Source organism: Bos javanicus, chromosome 17 (assembly GCF_032452875.1).
Source record: "Bos javanicus breed banteng chromosome 17, ARS-OSU_banteng_1.0, whole genome shotgun sequence".
Taxonomy (NCBI): Eukaryota; Metazoa; Chordata; class Mammalia; order Artiodactyla; family Bovidae; genus Bos; species Bos javanicus.
In genome coordinates, this window is record NC_083884.1 from 35,017,642 (window position 1) to 35,038,992 (window position 21,351).

The 21,351-nt window shown below is 36.1% G+C and overlaps 1 protein-coding gene across 5 annotated transcripts in view; it reads right to left on the reverse strand.

The window, feature by feature from the left end:
• Positions 1–21,351, reverse strand: part of AFG2A (AFG2 AAA ATPase homolog A) — a 323,918-nt gene that overhangs the window by 41,499 nt on the left and 261,068 nt on the right. For 3 of the 5 annotated variants that reach the window (XM_061384242.1, XM_061384246.1, XM_061384245.1), the window contains exon 15: positions 18,909–19,073. In XM_061384242.1, the coding sequence (XP_061240226.1) occupies positions 18,909–19,073 (165 nt within the window). Of the gene's footprint in view, positions 1–18,148; positions 18,230–18,908; positions 19,074–21,351 lie in introns of all 5 variants that reach the window. The other 2 variants (XM_061384244.1, XM_061384243.1) reach the window with 1 other exon arrangement.

The window sequence follows — 21,351 nt, forward strand, 5'->3', positions numbered from 1 at the left end:
GATTCCCATAAGGTAGTTTTGTTAATTATGGAAAACTGCATGATATGAAAAATAAATTAGTTTCAGCAAAGTTTGAAGTTCTCATTTCTATGGTCTGTGTATGAGCTTGGTGTGTAGGTGAACATATATACATACATGCACTGTGGCAACAGAAAAATCCACAAAATACAGGTAAAGCTAAGTCAACATAAAAAGAAAAATTATACTAGATTGTTCTGTATTATTTTACTACAGTATCTTGTTCAGATATTATTAAAATTGTGCCATTAAAGAGAGATTGCTGAATATATAAATTCTGTCATATATAAATTCTGTGTGATGTGACAAGGTTCTTGAATCAGACAAAACTTTAAGAGTAAAAACTTCTCTCTATAATGTACTTTGTCATTTAAAAGGTCCCTCCCCTCATCCATCACCTCCCAGCACAGTCATCCTGTGTTTTAAAGCACTGCCATATAGTACGGCCACTGTGTGGTGTGTCATCTACATATAAAATACTGCATGTGCCCAAGTTAAAAATGCTCCTGTTGAGTAGTGAATCCCAATTCTGAGGAGAACGTTCTTCTATTCATACAGGTAGAAATATCTAATTCAAATACAGCAACATAATGTTCAAAATAGAATGTTTTTCTTCATGGTTAACAGTTCTTGGAGGGAATAATTCTCCCTTATCATTATAAGTTATAAATCATCACAATTATGAGGGCAAAAAGTAAAGTATTGAGCAAATATGGCTGTTTTTACCTATAAACATTTATAAAACATAACACGATTCCAAATAGGTATCTTTTTCTTACAGAAAGAATACATTTAATATCCTATTAAAGAAAGAAAAACAGATATGAATTTATTAAAATAAAAACTTTCTGCTCTATGAAATTTTAGATTAGAGTGAAAAGATAAGCCACAAATTAAGAAAAACTCTTTAGACAACACAAATCTGATAAAGGAAGGATATCCAAAATATATAGAGAACTTTAAAAATCCAAAAAAGAGAAAATAATCCAATTAAAAGTGGGCTAGTGCACTGGGACGACCCAGAGGGATGGTATGGGGAGGGAGGAGGGAGGAGGGTTCAGGATGGGGAACACATGTATACCTGTGGTGGATTCATTTTGATATTTGGCAAAACTAATACAAATACGTAAAGTTTAAAAATTAAATAAAATAAAAAAAAAAAAAAGAAAAAAAAAATAAAAGTGGGCAAAATATCTGAACAGACACCTCACCAAAGAAGTTATATAGATGGAAAATAAGGAAATGATGCTAAATATCATAGATCATTAGGGAACTGCAAATTAACAATGAGCTATCACTATGCATGTATCTGAATGGCTAAAATCTAAGACACTGACAACATCAAAAGCTGATGAGGATCTGGAGCAACAAGAAACTTGTTGGGAGTGGAGACAGCTTGTCAGTTTCTTATAAAACTGAATGTATTCTTACTTTATGATCCAGCAATTACCCTCCTGAGTATTTACCACAAAGAGATGAAATCTTAAGTCCATAAATAAAACTTTCACATAAATATCTATAAAAAGCTTTAATCAATCTTGTAAGCATGCAAGATGTCCTTCAGTAGGTAAACAGATAAACTGTGGTACATGAAGACAATGGAATATTATTCTACAATAAAAAGAAATGAGCTACCAAGCTACGGAAAGACAAGAGGAACTTTACACGCAAATTGCTATGTTAAAGAAGATTTCATCTATACTGCATTCTGGAAAAGGCAAAACTAAGAAGACAGTAAAAACATCAAGGGTTTGGAGTTAGGGAGGAAGGGTGAATAAGTGGAGCACATGGGGTTTTTAGTGCAGTGAAACCATTCTATATCATTATATATTTGTCAAATGTCATATGCAAGTATCATTATATATTTGTCAAAATCCATAGAAAGTACATCACCAAGACTGAAATATAAATTACGGACTTGAGTTAATAGTAATATATTAATAATGGCTCAATAATTTTATTTATTTATTTTTTTGGCTCAATAATTTTAATAAATGTATCATAATAATGAAAGATGATAATAGGGGAAATGGGAGAAGGAGGTGAGAAAGTGAATGGATACTCTATGTTTTCCACTTATTTTTCTGTAAGCCTAAAACTGCTCAGAAAATAAAATTTATTAATAAAAAATATATAATTAAAAATGTCACATAAGAGATAATTCTAGTTAATAAAAGAATATTTTAGCAATGTAGAAGAAATAGTCTTAATTTCTCTACTGAGACAGATGTTTAGAAATATGAGTCCTAAATGTAACTTTCAAGTTACAGAAATGCATCCCTGAAAAAAAAAAAAAGAATTTTGGTCCTTTGTTAATAGAAAATGGTACTTTTCAGATTTTATATACAAATACTAGAAAAATATGGTCTTAAGCATGTATGTCCTAGGGGTCATGTTTTTTTAGGGGTCATGTTTAAGAATTAGTGACCAAATATTTATAAATAGTTTTCTTTGGAAATTCTTTACTGGGTGCCTTCTAATACATCTCCCAAAATTTTATATAAAAATGTCTAATGAAGAAAAGCTTTTTAAAAGGGGCAGAAATTGGTTATGACTTTTATTCTTTAACTCAGTTGTCTTTTTGAGCTAGTGGAGGAAATTCCCAGTTTTTTATATTTTTAACAATGAATTTCCTCTTAAATTTGGACCTTAAACCAAAATTCTTTTAGAAACTAATCCCTCTTATCAAACAAAATTCTACAGATTAAGTGGAGCTGCTCCCCTCAATGCAGTCCAGATGAGGGGCCCTAGTATTTTTCTTCCTGTTTGCTCCTATGCCCCAGCCTTAGGACCACCCAGAGGAACCCTGGTGCTTTCAGAGTCAGCTTCAAACTAGTCTCTAAAATAGAAATATTTTCCAATTATAAAATCACTTACTATTGAATTTTCTACTACTATTACCTATCTTTTAGTTTCTACCCTAAAGTCCCTCATGCTAATAAGGCTTAGTAAAACTTGGATGCAATCTCAAAAATGACAGAATGGTCTCTGTTCGTTTCCAAGGCAAACCATTGAATATCACGATAATCCAAGTCTATGCCCCGACCAATAATGCTGAAGTTGGATGGTTGTAAGAAGACCTACAAGACCTTCTAGAACTAATACCCAAAAAAGATGTCCTTTTCATTACAGAGGACTTGAATGCAAAAGCAGTAAGTCAAGAAATACCTGGAGTAACAGGCAAATTTGGCCTTGGAGTACAGAATGAAGCAGGGCAAAGGCTAACAGACTTCTGCCAAGAGAACGCACTCACTGGTCAGAGCAAACACCTTCTTACAACAAGAGAAGACTCTACACATGGACTTCACCAGACGGTCAATACCAAAATCAGACTGATTATATTCTTTGCAGCAAAAGATGCAGAAGCTCTATACAGTCAGCAAAAACAAGACCAGGAGCTGGCTGTGGCTCAGATCATGAACCTCTCATTGCCAAATTTAGATTTAAATTCAAGTAGGGAAAACCACTAGACCATTCAGGTATGACCTAAATAAAATCCATTATGATTATACAGTTGAAGTGAGAAATAGATTTAAGGGCCTAGATCTGATAGACAGAGTGCCTGATGAACTATGGACAGAGGTTCGTGACACTGTAGAGGAGAAAGGGATCAAGACCATCTCCAAGAAAAAGAAATGCAAAAAAGAAAAATGGCTGTCTGAGGAGGCCTTACAAATAGCTATGAAAAGAAGAGAAGCGAAAAGCAAACGAGAAAAGGAAAGACATACCCATCTGAATGCAGAGTTCCAAAGAATAGCAAGGAGAGATAAGAAAGCCTTCCTCAGTGATCAGTGCAAAGAAATAGAGGAAAACAATAGAATGGGAAAGACTAGAGATCTTTCTCCAAGGGAACATTTCCAAGGGAACATTTCACACAAAGAAGGGCTCAATAAAGGATAGAAATGCTATGGATCTAATAGAAGCAGAAGATATTAAGAAGAGGTGGCAAGAATACACACAAGAACTATACAAAAAAGATCTTCATGAGCCAGATAATCACAATGGTATGATCATTCACCTAGAGCCAGACATCCTGGAATGCAAAGTCAAGTGGGCCTTAGGAAGCATCACTATGAACAAAGCTAGTGGAGGTGATGGAATTCCAGTTATTTCAAATCCTGAAAGATGACACTGTGAAAGTGCTGCACTCAATATGCCAGCAAATTTGAAAAACTCAGCAGTGGCCACAGGACTGGAAAAAAATCAGTTTTCATTCCAATCCCAAAGAAAGGCAATGCCAAAGAATGCCCGAACTACCACACAGTTGCACTCATCTCATACGTTAGTAAAATAATGCTCAAAATTCTCCAAGCCAGGCTACAACGTATGTGAACTGTGAACTTCCAGATATTCAAGCTGGTTTTAAAAAAGGCAGAGGAACCAGAGATCAAATTGCCAACATCCAATGGCATCAAAAAAGCAAGAGAGTTCCAGAAAAACATCTACTTCTGCTTTATTGACTATGCCAAAGCCTTTGACTGTGTGGGTCACAACAAACTGTGGAAAATTCTGAAAGAGATGGGAATACCAGACCACCTGACCTGACTCCTGAGAAATCTGTATGCAGGTCAGGAAGCAACAGTTAGAACTGGTCATGGAACAACACACTGGTTCTAAATAGGAAAAGGAGTACATCAAGGCTGTATATTGTCACCCTGCTTATTTAACTTCTATGTAGAGTACATCATGAGAAACCCTGGGCTAGATGAAGCACAAGCTGGAATTAAGATTGCCAGGAGAAATATCAGTAACCTCAGATATGCAGATGAAACCACTCTTATGGCAGAAAGTGAAGAACTAAAGAGCCTCTTAATGAAAGTGAAAGAGGAGAGTGAAAAGTTGGCTTAAAGCTCAACATTCAGGAAACGAAGATCATGGCATCTGGTCCCATCGCTTCATAGGAAATAGATGGGGAAACAGTAGAAACAGACTTTATTTTTTGGGGTTCCAAAATCACTGCAGATGGAGATTGCAGCCATGAAATTAAAAGAAGCTTACTCCTTGGAAGAAAAGTTATGACCAACCTAGATAGCATATTAAAGAGCAGAGACATTACTTTGCCAACAAAGGTCCGTCTAGTCAAGGCTATGGTTTTTCCAGTAGTCATGTATGGATGTGAGAGTTGGACTGTAAAGAAAGCTGAACACCAAAGAACTCATGCTTTTGAACTGTGGTGTTGGAGAAGACTCTTGAGAGTCCCTTGGACTGCAAGGAGATCCAACCAGTCCATTCTGAAGGAGATCAGCCCTGGGATTGCTTTGGAAGGAATGATGCTAAAACTGAAACTCCAATACTTTGGCCACCTGATGCACAGAACTGGCTCATTGGAAAAGACCCTGATGCTGGGAAAGATTGAACGCAGGAGGAGAAAAGGACAACAGAGGATGAGATGGTTGGATGGCATCACTGACTCCATGGACATGAGTTTGAGTAAGCTCTGGGAGTTGGTGATGGGCAGGGAGGCCTGGAGTGCTGCAGTTCATGGGGTCGCAGAGTCGGACATGACTGAGCAACTGAACTGAACTGAAAGTGTTAAAGAACAAGAAAAGCTATAGGGAACATACTAGAATACTTTTAAGTTCTTTTCTATTTATTTTAAAAAATATAACCCCAAAATGCACCACTTAAGAGATTCATTTGAGAGAGTAAAATTTTTAAAAAATGCAGATACTTCTGTGTATGTTCTTGATTATTTAACATTATGTAGTGAATTGATTTAATCAGATTGCTTTTCAACCAGACAACTGATGATTGAGATCGTCAAAAAAAGAACTCAGAAAAGTAGGTCTGGAGGATGTTAGGGGTGGGGCAAGGAACTTGGAAGATGAAGGGTGAAAAGTTATCCAAAGAGAAAAAGTGAAGACAAACCTTCTCTAATCTAATCTTGCACAGGACTGGCTTTGTGCCAAGGGAAAAAAAAAACAATCTCCCTCATTCCTTTGGTTGGCTCTAATAGTTCATGTCCTTCTTTTTCCAGGAACTAAAATTTATACCCACTCCTGTTAGGTTACTTATACCGTGATGTACTATATTTCAGGGAACTAGCTTGGACACTTCACCAATGGAAGCATTGCTTTGAGACATAAATGTTACTTTTAATCCTTAAGAGGCAACTCAGAGTAAATTTTGTTTAAACTAGGAACTGCCTATACCAACCCGATTCTCAAAGATAATTCAGGATGAAATTAATGACTATTAACTAACAGAAATACTCTTTATTAGTCAGAAAAAAAGAAAAAATATAACATGACCCATTCTTTAATAATGCGAGGTGTAATGGACTCTGTTAGTCTGCTTGGGCTGCCATAGAAAGTACCAGAGTGGATGGTAGAAGCGCTAGACATTTATTTTCTCACAGCTGGAAATCTAAGACTGAGTGTCATCAGGGTCAATTACGCTCCCTTCCTATCTTGCAGACATCCAAAAGTATCATAGTGACCTAGGTCATGTATGACCTTTCCTCTGTACATCAGGAGGCTTTATTAGACCCTAACCATCACTTTATTTAATCCTAGTTCCCTCCTTTCCTTATATGCTTTATCTCCAAATATTATCACGTTGGGGGTTAGAGCTTCAAAATATGAATTTTTCAGGGACAGATTTTGGTTCATAGCCACTCTTTAAAAAATTATAAGCAATTATGATCATGAAAAAGAGAAAAGAAAACTTCAAACTTATTAGGCACTAAGATCTCTGCCTCTCTTTTATGAGCCTGTAGTTCTCTCTGTGAAGCACATAAAATGGGAGAAATACTCTCTTTAATATTTTATATTTTGCCTATTATATGACTTTCAAAGTGAATCACATCTTGATCATCTAAAGTATTGGTTATCAAAAAAGAATTCAGGAGGTCCTCAGGCTATATCACTACTGGAGTAGCAAAAACAAAAGTTCAAAACAATACAGAACACAGCTATATACTACTTTATGCTATAAGATATTATTATAAAAATTATTATGATGAGGCTTTAGAGTAGTAATTGAAAATAAACCACTTGGGGTAGGATCCAAGTCATCCCCACATTAAACTGGATTTTATAATAAACTAGATCATGTTACAGCAGGCCTTTGATGTGTTTCAATTTTTACATAATTTATTATGTTGTATAATAGGGACCAAGTCTTATACATTTGAGTTATTTTATTATATTCCTAAAACTCAGTGACTAATTTCTAGTTTTAGATACAAGTGCAAAGTGAATGAAAATATTAATGTAACTTGCTTTACAAAATAAATGTTCTAAAATTTTATAAATATATTTTTAAATATGTAATTTAAAAGCACCAAGGATATAATTTACTCATGAAACTATCCCTACAGGTTCAAAAATCAGGAAACTAGACATGGCAACAAACTTTGGTGTGCTGTTTATAGCAGGAGCACAATATTAATTTTATAGCATAAATGTCTTTTATTAAGTTCGAAAGAAGCCATGGATGAAATGGTAGCCCAGTGTCCATGAACTTGTGCATGTATACATACTTTACGCTCATTATGGTGGCTCAGAGGTTAAGGCATCTGCCTCCAATGCGAGAGACCTGGGTTTGATCCCTGGGTCGGGAAGATCCCCTGGAGACGGAAATGGCAACCCACTCCAGTATGCTTGCCTGGAGAATCCCATGGACGGGGTAGCCTGGTAGGTTACAGTCCACGGGTCGCAAAGAGTCAGACACGACTGAGCGACTTCACTCACTCACTCACTCATATGACCAATTCAATTGTAAAATAAGAAAGTTCACTTCTTATTGACACTTCTGGATTCACCTCCCCCAAATCTCCAGTTCTGACCTGGATTTATGATACAGAGAAGAAATGAAAAAAGAAATGCTGGGGACTACGACTGTTCAGTGTTTGACCTTTTGTATTTTTAAGAATTCTGGCAAGAAGTTAATGCTAGGCAAACAAATATAATTCTTGCGTTTAAATATAAAACCATTCCTTAAGGGTTCTTTTGAAGTGAATAAAAATATGCCAAAGGACTACTTTTGCTATCACAGAAAGAAGGTCTTTTCCAAATGCCAAAAACAATTTAAGTGATTTTCCATCTTTTTGGGTAATTCTGAAGAAAAAGAGAAAATGGCTAATTTATGATTTGGAACTTCTACAATGATGAAATTGGTATGTATATTGTATCTTAATTTTTCCTTCTAAATGAACAGGGAAACTTTCCCACATATATAAAAGCAAAACCCATTTTCCAGATTTTAAGCAAAAAGAGAGCTAGCTGTTATTAAAGACCACCAGAAATAGTATTTGGAGGTTAAAAACAGACAAAACAAAAAACAGATGCAAATCTTAATTCTTTGTACTTTTCTTTCAAGCCTAAGGCAAGGTTAGATTCAGTTTTTAAATTTCTAAAACACAGGAGAGGTTATGTTTAAAAACAATTCAATGACTGTATTGTAACTCTGAACTATTTTACAGTTTTGGTAATATTTTAATAGAATGACACCTTTGAGAACTCAGAATCACTGTCATTTGAGGATGAAGAATAAGAACATCTCTGTGTCACCATCTAACACCAGATGACAAACAGGAGGTATTTTTGTCCTTTGCGTTACATTTCTGAGCCTTACCTAAACACTCAGGTTCAACTCTAAGCTAAAATTGAAAGGGCATAGTAATTTGGTATGTGTATTTCCGAAACAATTATTCCAGTAGAAATGCTAGATGTACCATTTTTTTCTTTTCAATTAATAAAAACATATTAAAAAATTACATTGTACCCAAGGAACCAAATATTACTTTAATATACTGAAATAGGGATATTATGTAGACAGTTGGTAAGGAAATACTTACAAATACTTTTTCGTACTTGAAAGTAAAAAAAAAAAAAGTATATGTGTTTAAAAAAGAACAAATAAAAATAGGGATTTCAGATGTTTAAATCTAAATCAGCCAAAATAAATTCTGTACGTAACTATGAATTATAGTTTGAATTTAAAGAACATACCATTATAACTAAAAACATGACATATACATAAAATACTCATGAGTACTCATAAAATCTAAGGCAGTAAAATATAGAAATATTAAACAAATCATAAGTTCTTTATATTAGAGAGCAATGAAATTGATTTTGCTGATTTATACAAATATACAACAAAAATGATTTATTGAGCACCTGCTATATGTACGAGGATAAATACACTTATGTACTTACTGTATGAATCATTTCATCTATTCTGGACAACAGATCTCTCTCATTAACCTATCTGCTAACTATAATGCAGTTTCATATGGTACAAATTGTTCTTTTCTTTAAACAATTTTTTTTTTGTTTATTTGGCTGCACCAGGTCTTCATTACATCAAGTGAGTTCTTTCAGTTGAGGAAAGTGAACACTCAGTTCTGGCATGTGGGATCTACTTCCCTGACCAGGAATTAAACCCAGGCCCCCTGCATTGGGAGTGTGCAGTCTTAGCCACTGGACCACCAGGGAAGTCCCCAAATTGTTCTTAAAAGAAGAAAAAGTCTTCACTTACATTGATGGCATACTTTTCATATATCAGTTCAGTTCAGTTCAGTCGCTCAGTCGTGTCCAACTCTTTGTGACCCCATGAATCGCAGCACACCAGGCCTCCCTGTCCATCACCAACTCCCGGAGTTCACTCAAACTCACGTCCATCGAGTCAGTGATGCCATCCAGCCATCTCATCCTCTGTCGTCCCCTTCTCCTCCTGCTCCCAATCCCTCCCAGCATCAGAGTCTTTTCCAATGAGTCAACTCTTCGCATGAGGTGGCCAAAGTATTGGAGTTTCAGCTTTAGCATCATTCCTTTCAAAGAATACCCAGGACCGATCTCCTTTAGAATGGACTGGTTGGATCTCCTTGCAGTCCAAGGGACTCTCAAGAGTCTTCTCCGACACCACAGTTCAAAAGCATCAATTCTTCGGTGCTCAGCCTTATTCACAGTCCAACTCTCACATCCATACATGACCACTGGAAAAACCATAGCCTTGACCAGATGGACCTTTGTTGGCAAAGTAATGTCTCTGCTTTTGAATATGCTATCTAGGTTGCTCATAACATTCCTTCCAAGGAGTAAGGCTCATAACTTTCCTTCCGAGGAGTAAGCATCTTTTAATTTCATGGCTGCAATCACCATCTGCAGTGATTTTCATATGTAGATCAATTAAATTATTATTAGAAATTAGCCTACTTCTAAAGCTGAAACTCCAATACTTTGGCCACCTGATGCAAAGAGTTGACTCACTGGAAAAGACTCTGATGCTGGGAGGGATTGCGGGCAGGAGGAGAAGGGGACGACAGAGGATGAGATGGCTGGATGGCATCACCGACTCGATGGACGTGAGTTTGAGTGAACTCTGGGAGTTGGTGATGGATAGGGAGGCCTGGCATGCTGAGATTCATGGGGTCACAAAGAGTTGGACACGACTGAGCAACTGAACTGAAATGGACTGAGCCTACTTCACCTCAAATAATCAAAACTGTCCAACTCTACCAGGATCTATACCACAGAATTAAAGCATGCTCTACACATTTAAAAAAAAAATCTTGAGCTCCTTCCAAGTTGGTAAAACCCCCAAATTTATCACTCTTTCGAAGATGAAGAAGCACAGATTCAATGTTTATACAAAAATTCTGGGGGGACCAGCATGGATCAATACAGAGACTGAAAATCTGGAAGAGGAGAAACAACGGAGACTGTTAAAATGCCATTACTATGGGCCGGAGTAATTCTTCATAGATACTTACTTTGCCTGGATACCAGGCTTGAGGACTAGATTATCAGGTAGGTCTTGATGAACTTGTTGCTTTGATAACACCACTTCTTTTTATAAATGGGCTTCAGTACTTTATACTTTCAGTAATAACATGCTCTATTAAGTCTGTTGCCAGCCAGCCTCTCATTCAACATTCATTTCCTTTCTGACTAATGCTTCTTGTAATCTGACAGCAGTTTTAAACAACTGGCAAGGAGTCAGTAATACAGGTATGGCAGCACAAGGTGTTCTGGAGGATAGTTTGCTTTGGTATAAACATCCTATCTAAAATAGCCTTCAGGTAAGCCGAATTTATTGCCAATTTAAGCAGAAGTTCACGTTTGGAAATATAGAGAATGTTACATTTCCATACACTGTACATTTTTAAAACTGTAAGTTAAAATGAACATTATAACTTTGTAGCTTTTACTTACTTTCCTAACAAAGAGTTTAGGGAAAAAGCAGGCTGATGTATATTTTCATTTTATAAGAGTTTTTATTCTAATGCCTCCAGAATCATAGATACTGAACTTGACAAGCTGTCCTTAAGAAAGCAGGAAAACCAAAGGTATCAAGGAAAAAAAAATCACTGGGCATGGGAATCTCTAAGCAATTAAAACTTTCATTTCCATTCAGTGGAAAATTGTTCAAGTTTGCTAAGGAGATTTTTTTGGTGGGGTGGAGGGGCGGGCACACCACACACCTTGTGGAATCTTCATTCCCAGACCACAGATTGAACCAGGGGCCTTGGCAGTGAAAGCATGGAGTCTTCACCACTGGACTTCCAGGGTTCCCAGGAGAATGTTTATTAAAATCCAAATTCTAGGAACTGTCAGAGTCTTTCAAGGTTCCTATTCTTCTTGTGCCATGGTTAGGGTCTCTAGGCCATAGAAGCAAGCATTTAGAGACAATGACCACAATCCCAAGATTCCAGGTTTCTAGGAGCATTGTAAGGAAAACATAACTGTGTTATACGTCCCTGGAGGTACAATCTCTAAGGAATTCCTTATAGGACTACTCTAATCTATGACAGGTATAGGTACACGTTATCAGCACTAGGAAGGATCATGAAGACCATAACTCTACTCTTTTATTAAAATACGAGAAATTGGTTCCAGAGATGATAACTGATTTGGCCAAATTAATACTGTAGTAAGTGGTCAACAAAGGACTGAAGTCTAGGTCTTGGTTTTTACCAAACAGTAAGAGAGAGGGGGCAGAGGACTGGCTTAAAAGTCACAGCCTAATTAATACATGCTTTCAGTATATCTGGTTTTTGCATTGGAAGATTTTATCATGATTCATTTAAACAGGGTAGCTACTGATTGGTCCAAAATTGCGAAAGGAATATGACAAGGCTGTTTATTGTCACCCTGTTTATTTAACTTATACGCAGAGCACATCATGCAAAATGCCAGGCTGGATGAGTTACAAGCTGGAATCAAGATTGCCAGGAGAAATACCAACAACCTTAGATATGCAGATGAAACCACCCTTATGGCAGAAAGTGAAGAGGAACTAAAGAGCCTCTTGATGAGGGTGAAAGAGAAGAGTGAAAAAGCCAGCTTAAAACTCATTAAAAAATTAAGATCACGGCATCCAGTCCCATCACTTCATGGCAAGTGGATGGGGAAACAATGTTTCCATTGTGACAGACTGTCCACTGTCCACAGTGACAGACTTTCTTTTCTTGGGCTCCAAAATCACTGTGGATGGTGACTGCTGCCATGAAACTACAAGACGCTTGCTCCTTGGAAGAAAAGCAATGACAAATCTATAGAGCGTATTTAAAAGCAGAGACATTACTTTGCCTACAAAGGTCCATATAGTCAAAGCTATGGTTTTTCCAGTAGTCATGTATGGATGTGAGAGCTGGACCATAAAGAGGGCAGAGAATCTAAGAATCGATGCTTTTGAATTGAGGTGCTGGAGAACTCTTGAGAGTCCCTTGGACAACAAGGAGATCAAAGCAGTCAATCTTAAAGGAAATCAACCCTGAATATTCATTGGCAGAACTGATGCTGAAACGCCAATACTTTGGCTACTTGATGTGATGTCCAAGGTCCTTCACACTTGTCTGACTCATTTCCCCTGGTTTATTACCTACCATTTCTACTCTCAGACTCTTTTTCTATTCATATTTCAACCTTTAATGGAATGTAGAATACACTATGTACTTTTATGCATTTCTACCTTTCTGTATGCCAGGGACACTCCCCTTTCCAGCCCTCCTATATTGGGGACTCCTTTTCATCGATTAAGACTCAGATCAGCTATCCCCTCTTTGAATCCTACTTAGTGCAGAGTTACAACTTCTTCTTTTTCCCACAGTATTCTGCACATGACTATATCATATCACATAAACACATTGTAGTAGAGAAAGAAACAGCAACCGACTCCAGTATTCTTGCCTGGAAAATCCCGTGGACAGAGGAGTCTGGTGGGTTACAGTCCATGGAGTCATAAAGAGTTAGACACAACTCAGCACACACACAAACACATTACATAGAACTTAGTTGTTTATATGTCTTTCCCTCTAAACTGAAGATCTTATTCACAATACCTGGGGAAATAATGTAAGCAAATAAAGAAAAATATAGTTCCTAACTTTAAGTAGCTTATAATTTTTGTGAAGATGACAATAACTGTAAGAAAAGTACATATAAAAAAAGTGTCAAGATGTTTCATACCCACTGTCCACAAGAGTAGGCAAACCTTTATCAAAGATCAGAGATGTCAAAGGGACTATGGAACTTTTTCAAAGATACTTCTGTTGACTCAGAGGCAGGAAGAGCCTTTCAGGACGAGTTCAAGGATCTGATTTCTGGTTCTGGGTCTGTCACATTTGTTTGTTATGGGACTTCAGATAAATCAGTATCAAAAAAAGTTTAAAACTACAAGTGTCACTTTAGTGAATGTTAAAATTGGTATTTTTGTTCATTAGGATTACTTAGAATCAACACACAAATCATCCATCCACCATAGAGTTCACTGATGCAGTGGACACATGGCTGCTGTGCTGGGAGTCCAAGAAGTACAGAACCTAGTTTCTGCCATAGACAATCTTACAGTTTGTCTGGCGGGACATGAGGCAGCTGCCCTTATTAAAATAACCAGAAGGGAAAATATCCTAAGAGCCAAACAAATGAAACAAAAATCAGAGTAAAAGCATTCAAAAGGAGAAGCCATTTTTGGGTGGGTTTGTCATGATGGTTTTATGACAAAGCAGTGATTTCAACAGGCTGTGTGAGCAAAGAGTACTTTGAAACTCTGGGGTATAGATACAGAATTTTAGGGTAAACGCACAATAAAGAGTGGAGAGAACAAAGATCTCAAATAAGAGCAGTAGACCAAATGGTCACAACAGCACGATTTCACAGGGCAGTTTCTGATTAGGCAGGACAGGCAGATTGCAGGTGTATCTACAGGAGGTTGCTAAGTCCCGTGGTGCCTGCTGCACTTAGAGATGTGAACACTGCTGCTAATCACTCTCCACCAGCACTGCACAGGGAACCAAAACGTGTCCTGTCCTGCCTGAGGATCTTGAGTCCTGTCTCAGATGTGTTGCTAGGCTGGTCATATAAAGAGTCGATCTATGCCAGGTTCCAGTACATTGATCATGATTTTTAGATTAGGGAAAATAGTCACAGGAGGATTCATGGAGGAAAAGTACAGATATCCTACATGATTATAATTGCTCCTTCTGTTTTCACTGGGTAGGAGAAAAGAGAAAGTATGTTATAAGAATAATAGTCAGCAAGACAATAAAGTAGGCAGGAGGAGAAGGGAACAACAGAAGTCGAGATGGTTGGATGCCATCATCGACATGATAGACATGAATTTGAGGAGGCTCGAGGAGTTGGTGATGGACAGGGAAGCCTTGTGTGCTGCAGTCCATGGGGTCACAAAGAGTTGGACACGACTGAGTGACTGAACAACAACTTTATTAGCTATAATAGCTCAAGCACAGTGCATAGAACCCTTTTTGAATTGATGGGGCACACTGAAAGGTGATTTTTTTAATGTCAAGCTGACATGAAGATTTTGAGCTTTTATTAGACTCAGAAGGGCCCAGACTTAGACTCAAAACAGAATTCAGGGCAAGACACATCGCTTTAGTAAAACAAAGATAAGACTAAATTTACATGAAGTTAAAGCTTTTTAAAAAATTAATGTGAAATGAATTTAACTCTAACAAATTGCTAGAGCTAGATTCATAAGATAGTCATCTTATGAATGGGTCACTATATTAAGTAGATTTCTACAGTTGGAGAAAAGTGTAAGAGGCAAACTCAATTATTATTTATTAACAGCTTTCAGATAAATTATCTGGTTATTGAGACCATGCAAAACTGTTTTATGGCAGCATCATTCAATACTGCAGTGGTAAATATAAACACTGAACTGATATGAGGAGGATAAAATGAAGGCAAATAACATTTATGAAGCACTCATTATGTGTCAGGCCTTGTTGCTTTTACATTTATTATCTCACTCAACCCTCAAAACAGTTTGTCATGCAGGCATTTCACAGATGAAGAAACTAAGATTCAAAGAAGTTAAATATTAAATAACTTGTCTGAAGCAACTCTGAAGAAATGAGCTACAATTCAACTGTATTATTAAAATTGTTTTTTCTCCTACTTAATTGCCTCTCTTGAAAGCTGAATTCTCAAATCTTGATATGTGAAATAAATGCTATGATTGCCTATATTACTCATAAATGTATAGCTGATACCTGGCTCTTAGATGTTTTGTCAATTTAACGAGATAATCACTAAAACGAGGATAACATCCAAATGCAAATAGTTAATATAAATTTTACTGACATTAATTGTCAGCCTGTTTCAGCAAATTCTTATACCGAGGAAATTATGTATCTTATTCATCACCTCTGTCTTCAACCACATGGCACACGAGTAATGGGCCCAGTTATGGCTTAATATACATATATTTATGATTGCTGATTTCCTGCCAGTGGTAAAAGTTTTCCAAAAGGAACTAGGATAATTTGACATAGCAGAAATACATGAAGTGGAATCTGCTACAAATAACTTAAAAAACAAAAATCAAAGCAAAAGAAAACAATAGCCATAACCAAAAAAGACTTCTTATTTCCTCCTGAGCTGAATTCCCATCTGCTTTTAAATGGCAACATGTTTTTCCATTAAGTGGAAGCTACAGCCAAGAAATCAAAGACAATGAGGCTCTGGCCACCGGGGAATAGCGGGCTGCAGGGGTGGCTGATGGACGCTGCCTGCTTCAGCCTCTCTGCAGAAGATACTCCCTAGGGACCACCTTCTCCTTTCAGTGGGTGACAAACTTCCCCTTGGGACTCTCCTTAGGATTAAAAAATATATTCTAATTCCCTGTAGACCCTTTCCAAGGAGGAAAAATAAAGTAACTCAGTATAAGGAGCTATTTCAATCTCTGGGTGTCTGTAAGCTTCCATGAAACAAAAGCACCAGGTGACAAAAATTTCTTTTGAAAAAGTAACCCCTCTTATCCCAGTTGCTTAATAAGTGCCGATATCATCTGCATCCCAATTATCCTCTACAACTTTTTAATTAAAAAGATAAATAAAATACTCACCACAGTTAAAGTAAACATTTTGTTTCCAAAAAAACAGAGTGCCAGTAATTTCCTCATTTCTGGCTCACCCAGACAAATTTTTGTTAAATAGTTGATATTGTACAGCCAAATAAAATTAATTTTATATAATACTGAGTACTATATATATATACTATATATAATACTACATATAATACTGAATACTGAATACTGAATATACTACTTTACTGAGAAGACAATAATTAACTGAGTCGGCAGTTTCATTTTTATACCAAAAGCGGCCACAGAGACACTTCAACCCTGAAAAAGAGGTTGTGCCCATAGCTGGACGCATTGCTATAAGAAGTTTCCTATATGACAAATGAGGAGGGAAAGTCTTGTTTTTCCTAAATATAATTTTTTCAGTTTATTAAGTCTTTGTTAAGTATATTCTATGTAGTAGGCTTTGTGCTGGCCTTGCTGGGGGAAGAAATAAATTAGTGACATCAGTGATAAAGCAGTGAGTCTGTAGGAGTCACATGACTGAAGTGAAAACTTTGACTTTGTTTTTACTATTTAAAAACCCATCAAAACTAATTTTGGCTTTCAAACATTGTCTTGCCATTTTCATTCTGATACAGAGAAGAAAAAAAGATGAGATCTTATATTTTATGTGAAGCTAAGTTTAATCTATCTTAAATTTCCTATTGATCAATTTTAAGACTTTAAAAAAGTTAGTATTTCTTTTCAAAGAATAGGGCACCTGTGTGAATTACCTAAATATTGAGACTAAACCCTCCTCTCAAAACAAAAACTGTGTAACTAATCTGTCTTGTCCAAATTGAAAACGCAGAACTACAAAGATATATATCTGGAATAAGTGTCTATAAAATTGTAGTCATACACTAATTATAATTAGGACCACAGTAGAATACCCTTCCCTCATCCAAGCATTATGGGACACAAAAATGTAAAGCGAGGGACAGAAATGTCTGCTACTTTCTCTATGACTATTTTTAGAAGATCTGATATAAAAATTAATCAGAAATGAATGTGCTTATATTTTAGGCTGAATAAGGCATGTACTACATAAGAATTAGCAAGCTGGTACAATAATTCCTGGCACCAAATGAGTTTTTACTTCTCAGCCAGACAGAACCTCACTGGCTTTGATTTTTGTTTTGCACTTCTGTGTTACTATCATGAATTACTTCAAAGTGAGAAAGGCATATTTATACTTTGCTAACTGCTCTTCCACTTCACTTAAGTGAAAGATTTATGGTTTCTTCTCCTGGCTGTTTCCTGTAAACTGACATACCATATACAGGATGCCAGCCTTTGCTCTTACATCAAAAACGAAATTTTAGAAATGCTACAGCAGTTGGCTAGCAGTAACTATATGTTCATTTTAACTTAATGGATGGTCATGCCAAAGAGATGCTCATAAAGATTATTGTTTTAGACAAGACTTTAAACGTAAAGGCACTTTAACTGCGTCTCAAGCTTTCTACAAGAATTTTCCACCCCAGTGAATTTAAACATTTAAAGGGGGAAAAGCAAATATACATAGTTCACAGTTGTAGAAACAATTAGTAGATCTGAGATTTTTTTTTGGTTGTTGCTATTAGCTATGACTGCATGATATACTAAATCCAATTCCACATGTAAATTTATCTACAAGACTTTGATTATCATATGGTTTATTATGTATTAGTCTCTTTGGTTTTTATAGAAGACAGATAAAAATAACAGCAAGTAAAACAGAAAGTGGAGTCCCAGTCTGCTGGATAATTCAGAATGAAAAGAATCTGCAACTTCGTATTTATGAGAGTATTAATTTTCTAGTACAAACCTGTATCAGTGGTATTCAGAAGAGATTTCTGTGTTGAACACATGTAGAAAAGTTGCACAAGTATTTTAGTGGAATTTTATTCTGTAAACAAAAACAGCCTAAGTAAAGAGCTGCTAGGGAGAGAAAAATATCTCTTACTTAATATGCCATACTTAAAATTTTCATATTTTCACAGAGGTGTTGCTGTTCTTGTTTAAACTGTATTTTTACTATTAAGAGCAGGCTGGCTGTCCCTTTTATGGTTTTTATCACAGAATCTTTGTAGATTGAGATAATTTTCCAAAAGCTTAAAAGATAAGAAAATCAAGTCTTTTGTATTTCGGAGTATGTTCATGATATCTTAATCTCATTTTTATGATCTTTATGAGAACACAGTAGGGAAAGTTGTGCACTATTTCCATTTGCTAGGTAAAGGAATAAAAGTTCAGAAAAGTGTGTAACTGGTTGGAAGTTGCTGTATCAAGAAGCCCCCAAAGAATCTTCTACTTCTAGTCCAGTGATCTCTCCACTATATTATGCAAACTCTCTGAAGACCACATTTTGAGATATAAGATAAGCCAGGTAAAAGCAAACAAAATACTGTAGGCTAGGTAAAATGTAATTTAATTTTAGTGACTATCTGTCATGTAGTGTATTTCCTGTTTTAAGATTTCTTAATATGGAGTTATTTAAAACAGCTGGCATCAAGCAACGTTCTTTGCTAATGACCCCAAACCACTGCTTTCCTTTCACCAAGGTATTTGGAAGGTAATTGTCTTACCTCTGCTCCTGAATACGTATCTGTTTGGAGGATGAGTTCATTCAGATCAACCTCGTTATTGATTGGCATAGAGTGAAACTGCAGGTTAAGTATTTCCCTTCTTGTTGCTGCATCTGGTAAAGGCACATAGATGATTCTATCAATTCTTCCAGGCCGCATCAAAGCCTATATAAAGAAGAGGGGGCAACACAGATTAACCAAGCTCAGAACTGACATTCCTCATGAAAGGTACACAAGGAAAGAGGATGCCCAGAATCTTATGAATAACTCACTACTACCATAATTAGTAACTAAAACAAGTACCAGTGATTCTATATCTACATCAAAGACTCAAACAAATAGCAATGTCAGAGTACTTTTGAAAACAGAAAAGCAGTACTTCTGAACGGCTTTTTGCTCCCTTGCAACTAACTGTCAGGTCGGTAAAAGACGATTCTTCTCTTTTAAGGAAATGTGTATACGACTTGCATTCATCATATCAAAAGATTTGTGTTTGGATAACTTCCTGCAGTAATTCTTAAAATATGGGTTAAGCTATTTCAGAGGTCTCAAAATAACAGCTCAGATCAAAGAATACTTCTAAGAGCTGATGGCAGTCAAAAAACTTCCCAAATATTTTATTGAAGGCTAATGCCTGAATTATCTTAGAAACAATGAAGTCATCTATTCAGAAAAAAAAATATTGAGCATGTACTATATATCAGACTTTGTTCTTGATTCTAGGAAATAGCATGAATAAGATAGGTATGTGCAAAACCAATTATAGTGACAGTTATTCATGTCTGTGAATATACTAATAACCTTTGAATTGTGTATTTTAAGTGAATGAATTTTATGGTATGTGAATTATATCTTAATAAAACTATTAAAAGAAATAAGGGTCTAAAGTGTGTCTGTTGACAGGATGCAGTAGCTTTTAGTGGGGGACAGTCAGAGAAAGCCTCTTTGAAAAAATAAATTTTGCTGATACTCCTGGAAGTCACCCATACAGAAATCTGGGGAAAGAGAACTCAAGGAAAAGGAAACATCAAGTGTAAAGGCACAGATGACCGGTAGGTTCCAGAGAAATAAAAAACCCCACTGTGGTAGAAATCTTGAATAAAGTGAAAAGATGTAGGAAAATGTGGTTAGAGGGACAGTCACAGGCAGATTCTAAGGCCTTAAGCAACATGGTGAAGAGTGTGGATTGTATTCTATTTGCAATGAGAAGCCATTGGAAGGCTTTAAGCAGGAAGGTGAAATGATAAGATTTATATGAAAAGATCATTCTTATGGGACAAAAAAGGTCTAACATATACATAATAAAAATCCAAGAAAAGATGGGGTAGAAAAAATTATTTGAAGAAAAAGCTGAAAATTCCTCCCAGTTGGTAAACAAACATGAATTGACACAATCAAGAAGCTCAATGAATTTCAAACAAAGTAACTACAAAGAAAACCATACACAAACATATTACTGTCAAACTGCTGAAAATTAAAGATGCCAGAGTGAACACAGGGAACAATGATTTGAATCACCAATGACTCTCAATCAAAATGATATGGAAACCAGTAGAACAACATCTTTAAAATGCTGAAAGAATGAAAATGTCATTCAAGAATTCTATTCCCAGTGAAAGTACCCTTCAATAACGAAGGAAAAATAAAGTCACTTTCAGTAACAGAAAACCAAGGAATATCTACTAGTAGACCCTTCCACTGGAAGAAAACCAGTAGATCTACACTATAGAAAATGCTGAAGGAAGTTCTTAAGGTTGGGTAAATGACATGAGATGAAAAACTGAATCTTCAGAAAGAAAGAAAGTGGACTGGAAATGAAATACCACAAACATGTAGACTCCTTAGATATGCCAAAAATTACTCTTGTTACTGGCATAATGAGAAATAGTACTCCTTGAATATATAAGAGATACTTACTTATAATGCAAAACAGTGTATTTTTAATGTGTATTTATGAATATGAAGTATCTAGAAAAAAGATGTGATAGGAATACAGAAAGTATGGAAGACAAGAACTCAGACATGAATCTCTTTTAATTACAAAATCTAAAACAACAACAATAACAACAAAAAACAAAATCTTAAACACTCAGCTGTGACCACACATAAAACACGACAGAAAACACAAACATTGAAACTTCATATAGTTGCTCTGTGGGACTTAGTTCTTAGGGAACTGGCATAAAAAATGATGATATCCTGTGAGTAATAAATTATCCTTTGTCTCTGACTCAGGAGTCTCATGTCTTTCGCCAGACTCTATGGAATTATGGCAGGCTAACTTGTTAGCTTTCAAATAGGGTAAAGTCTGAGAACCTTCGCATTTCTTAATATGTATGTTCCTAATAATGAAGCCTCAACATATATACAGCAAAAATTGACAGGATTAAAAAGATAATAAATACAAATTCACAACATAAATAGGAGATTTTAACTCTCTTCT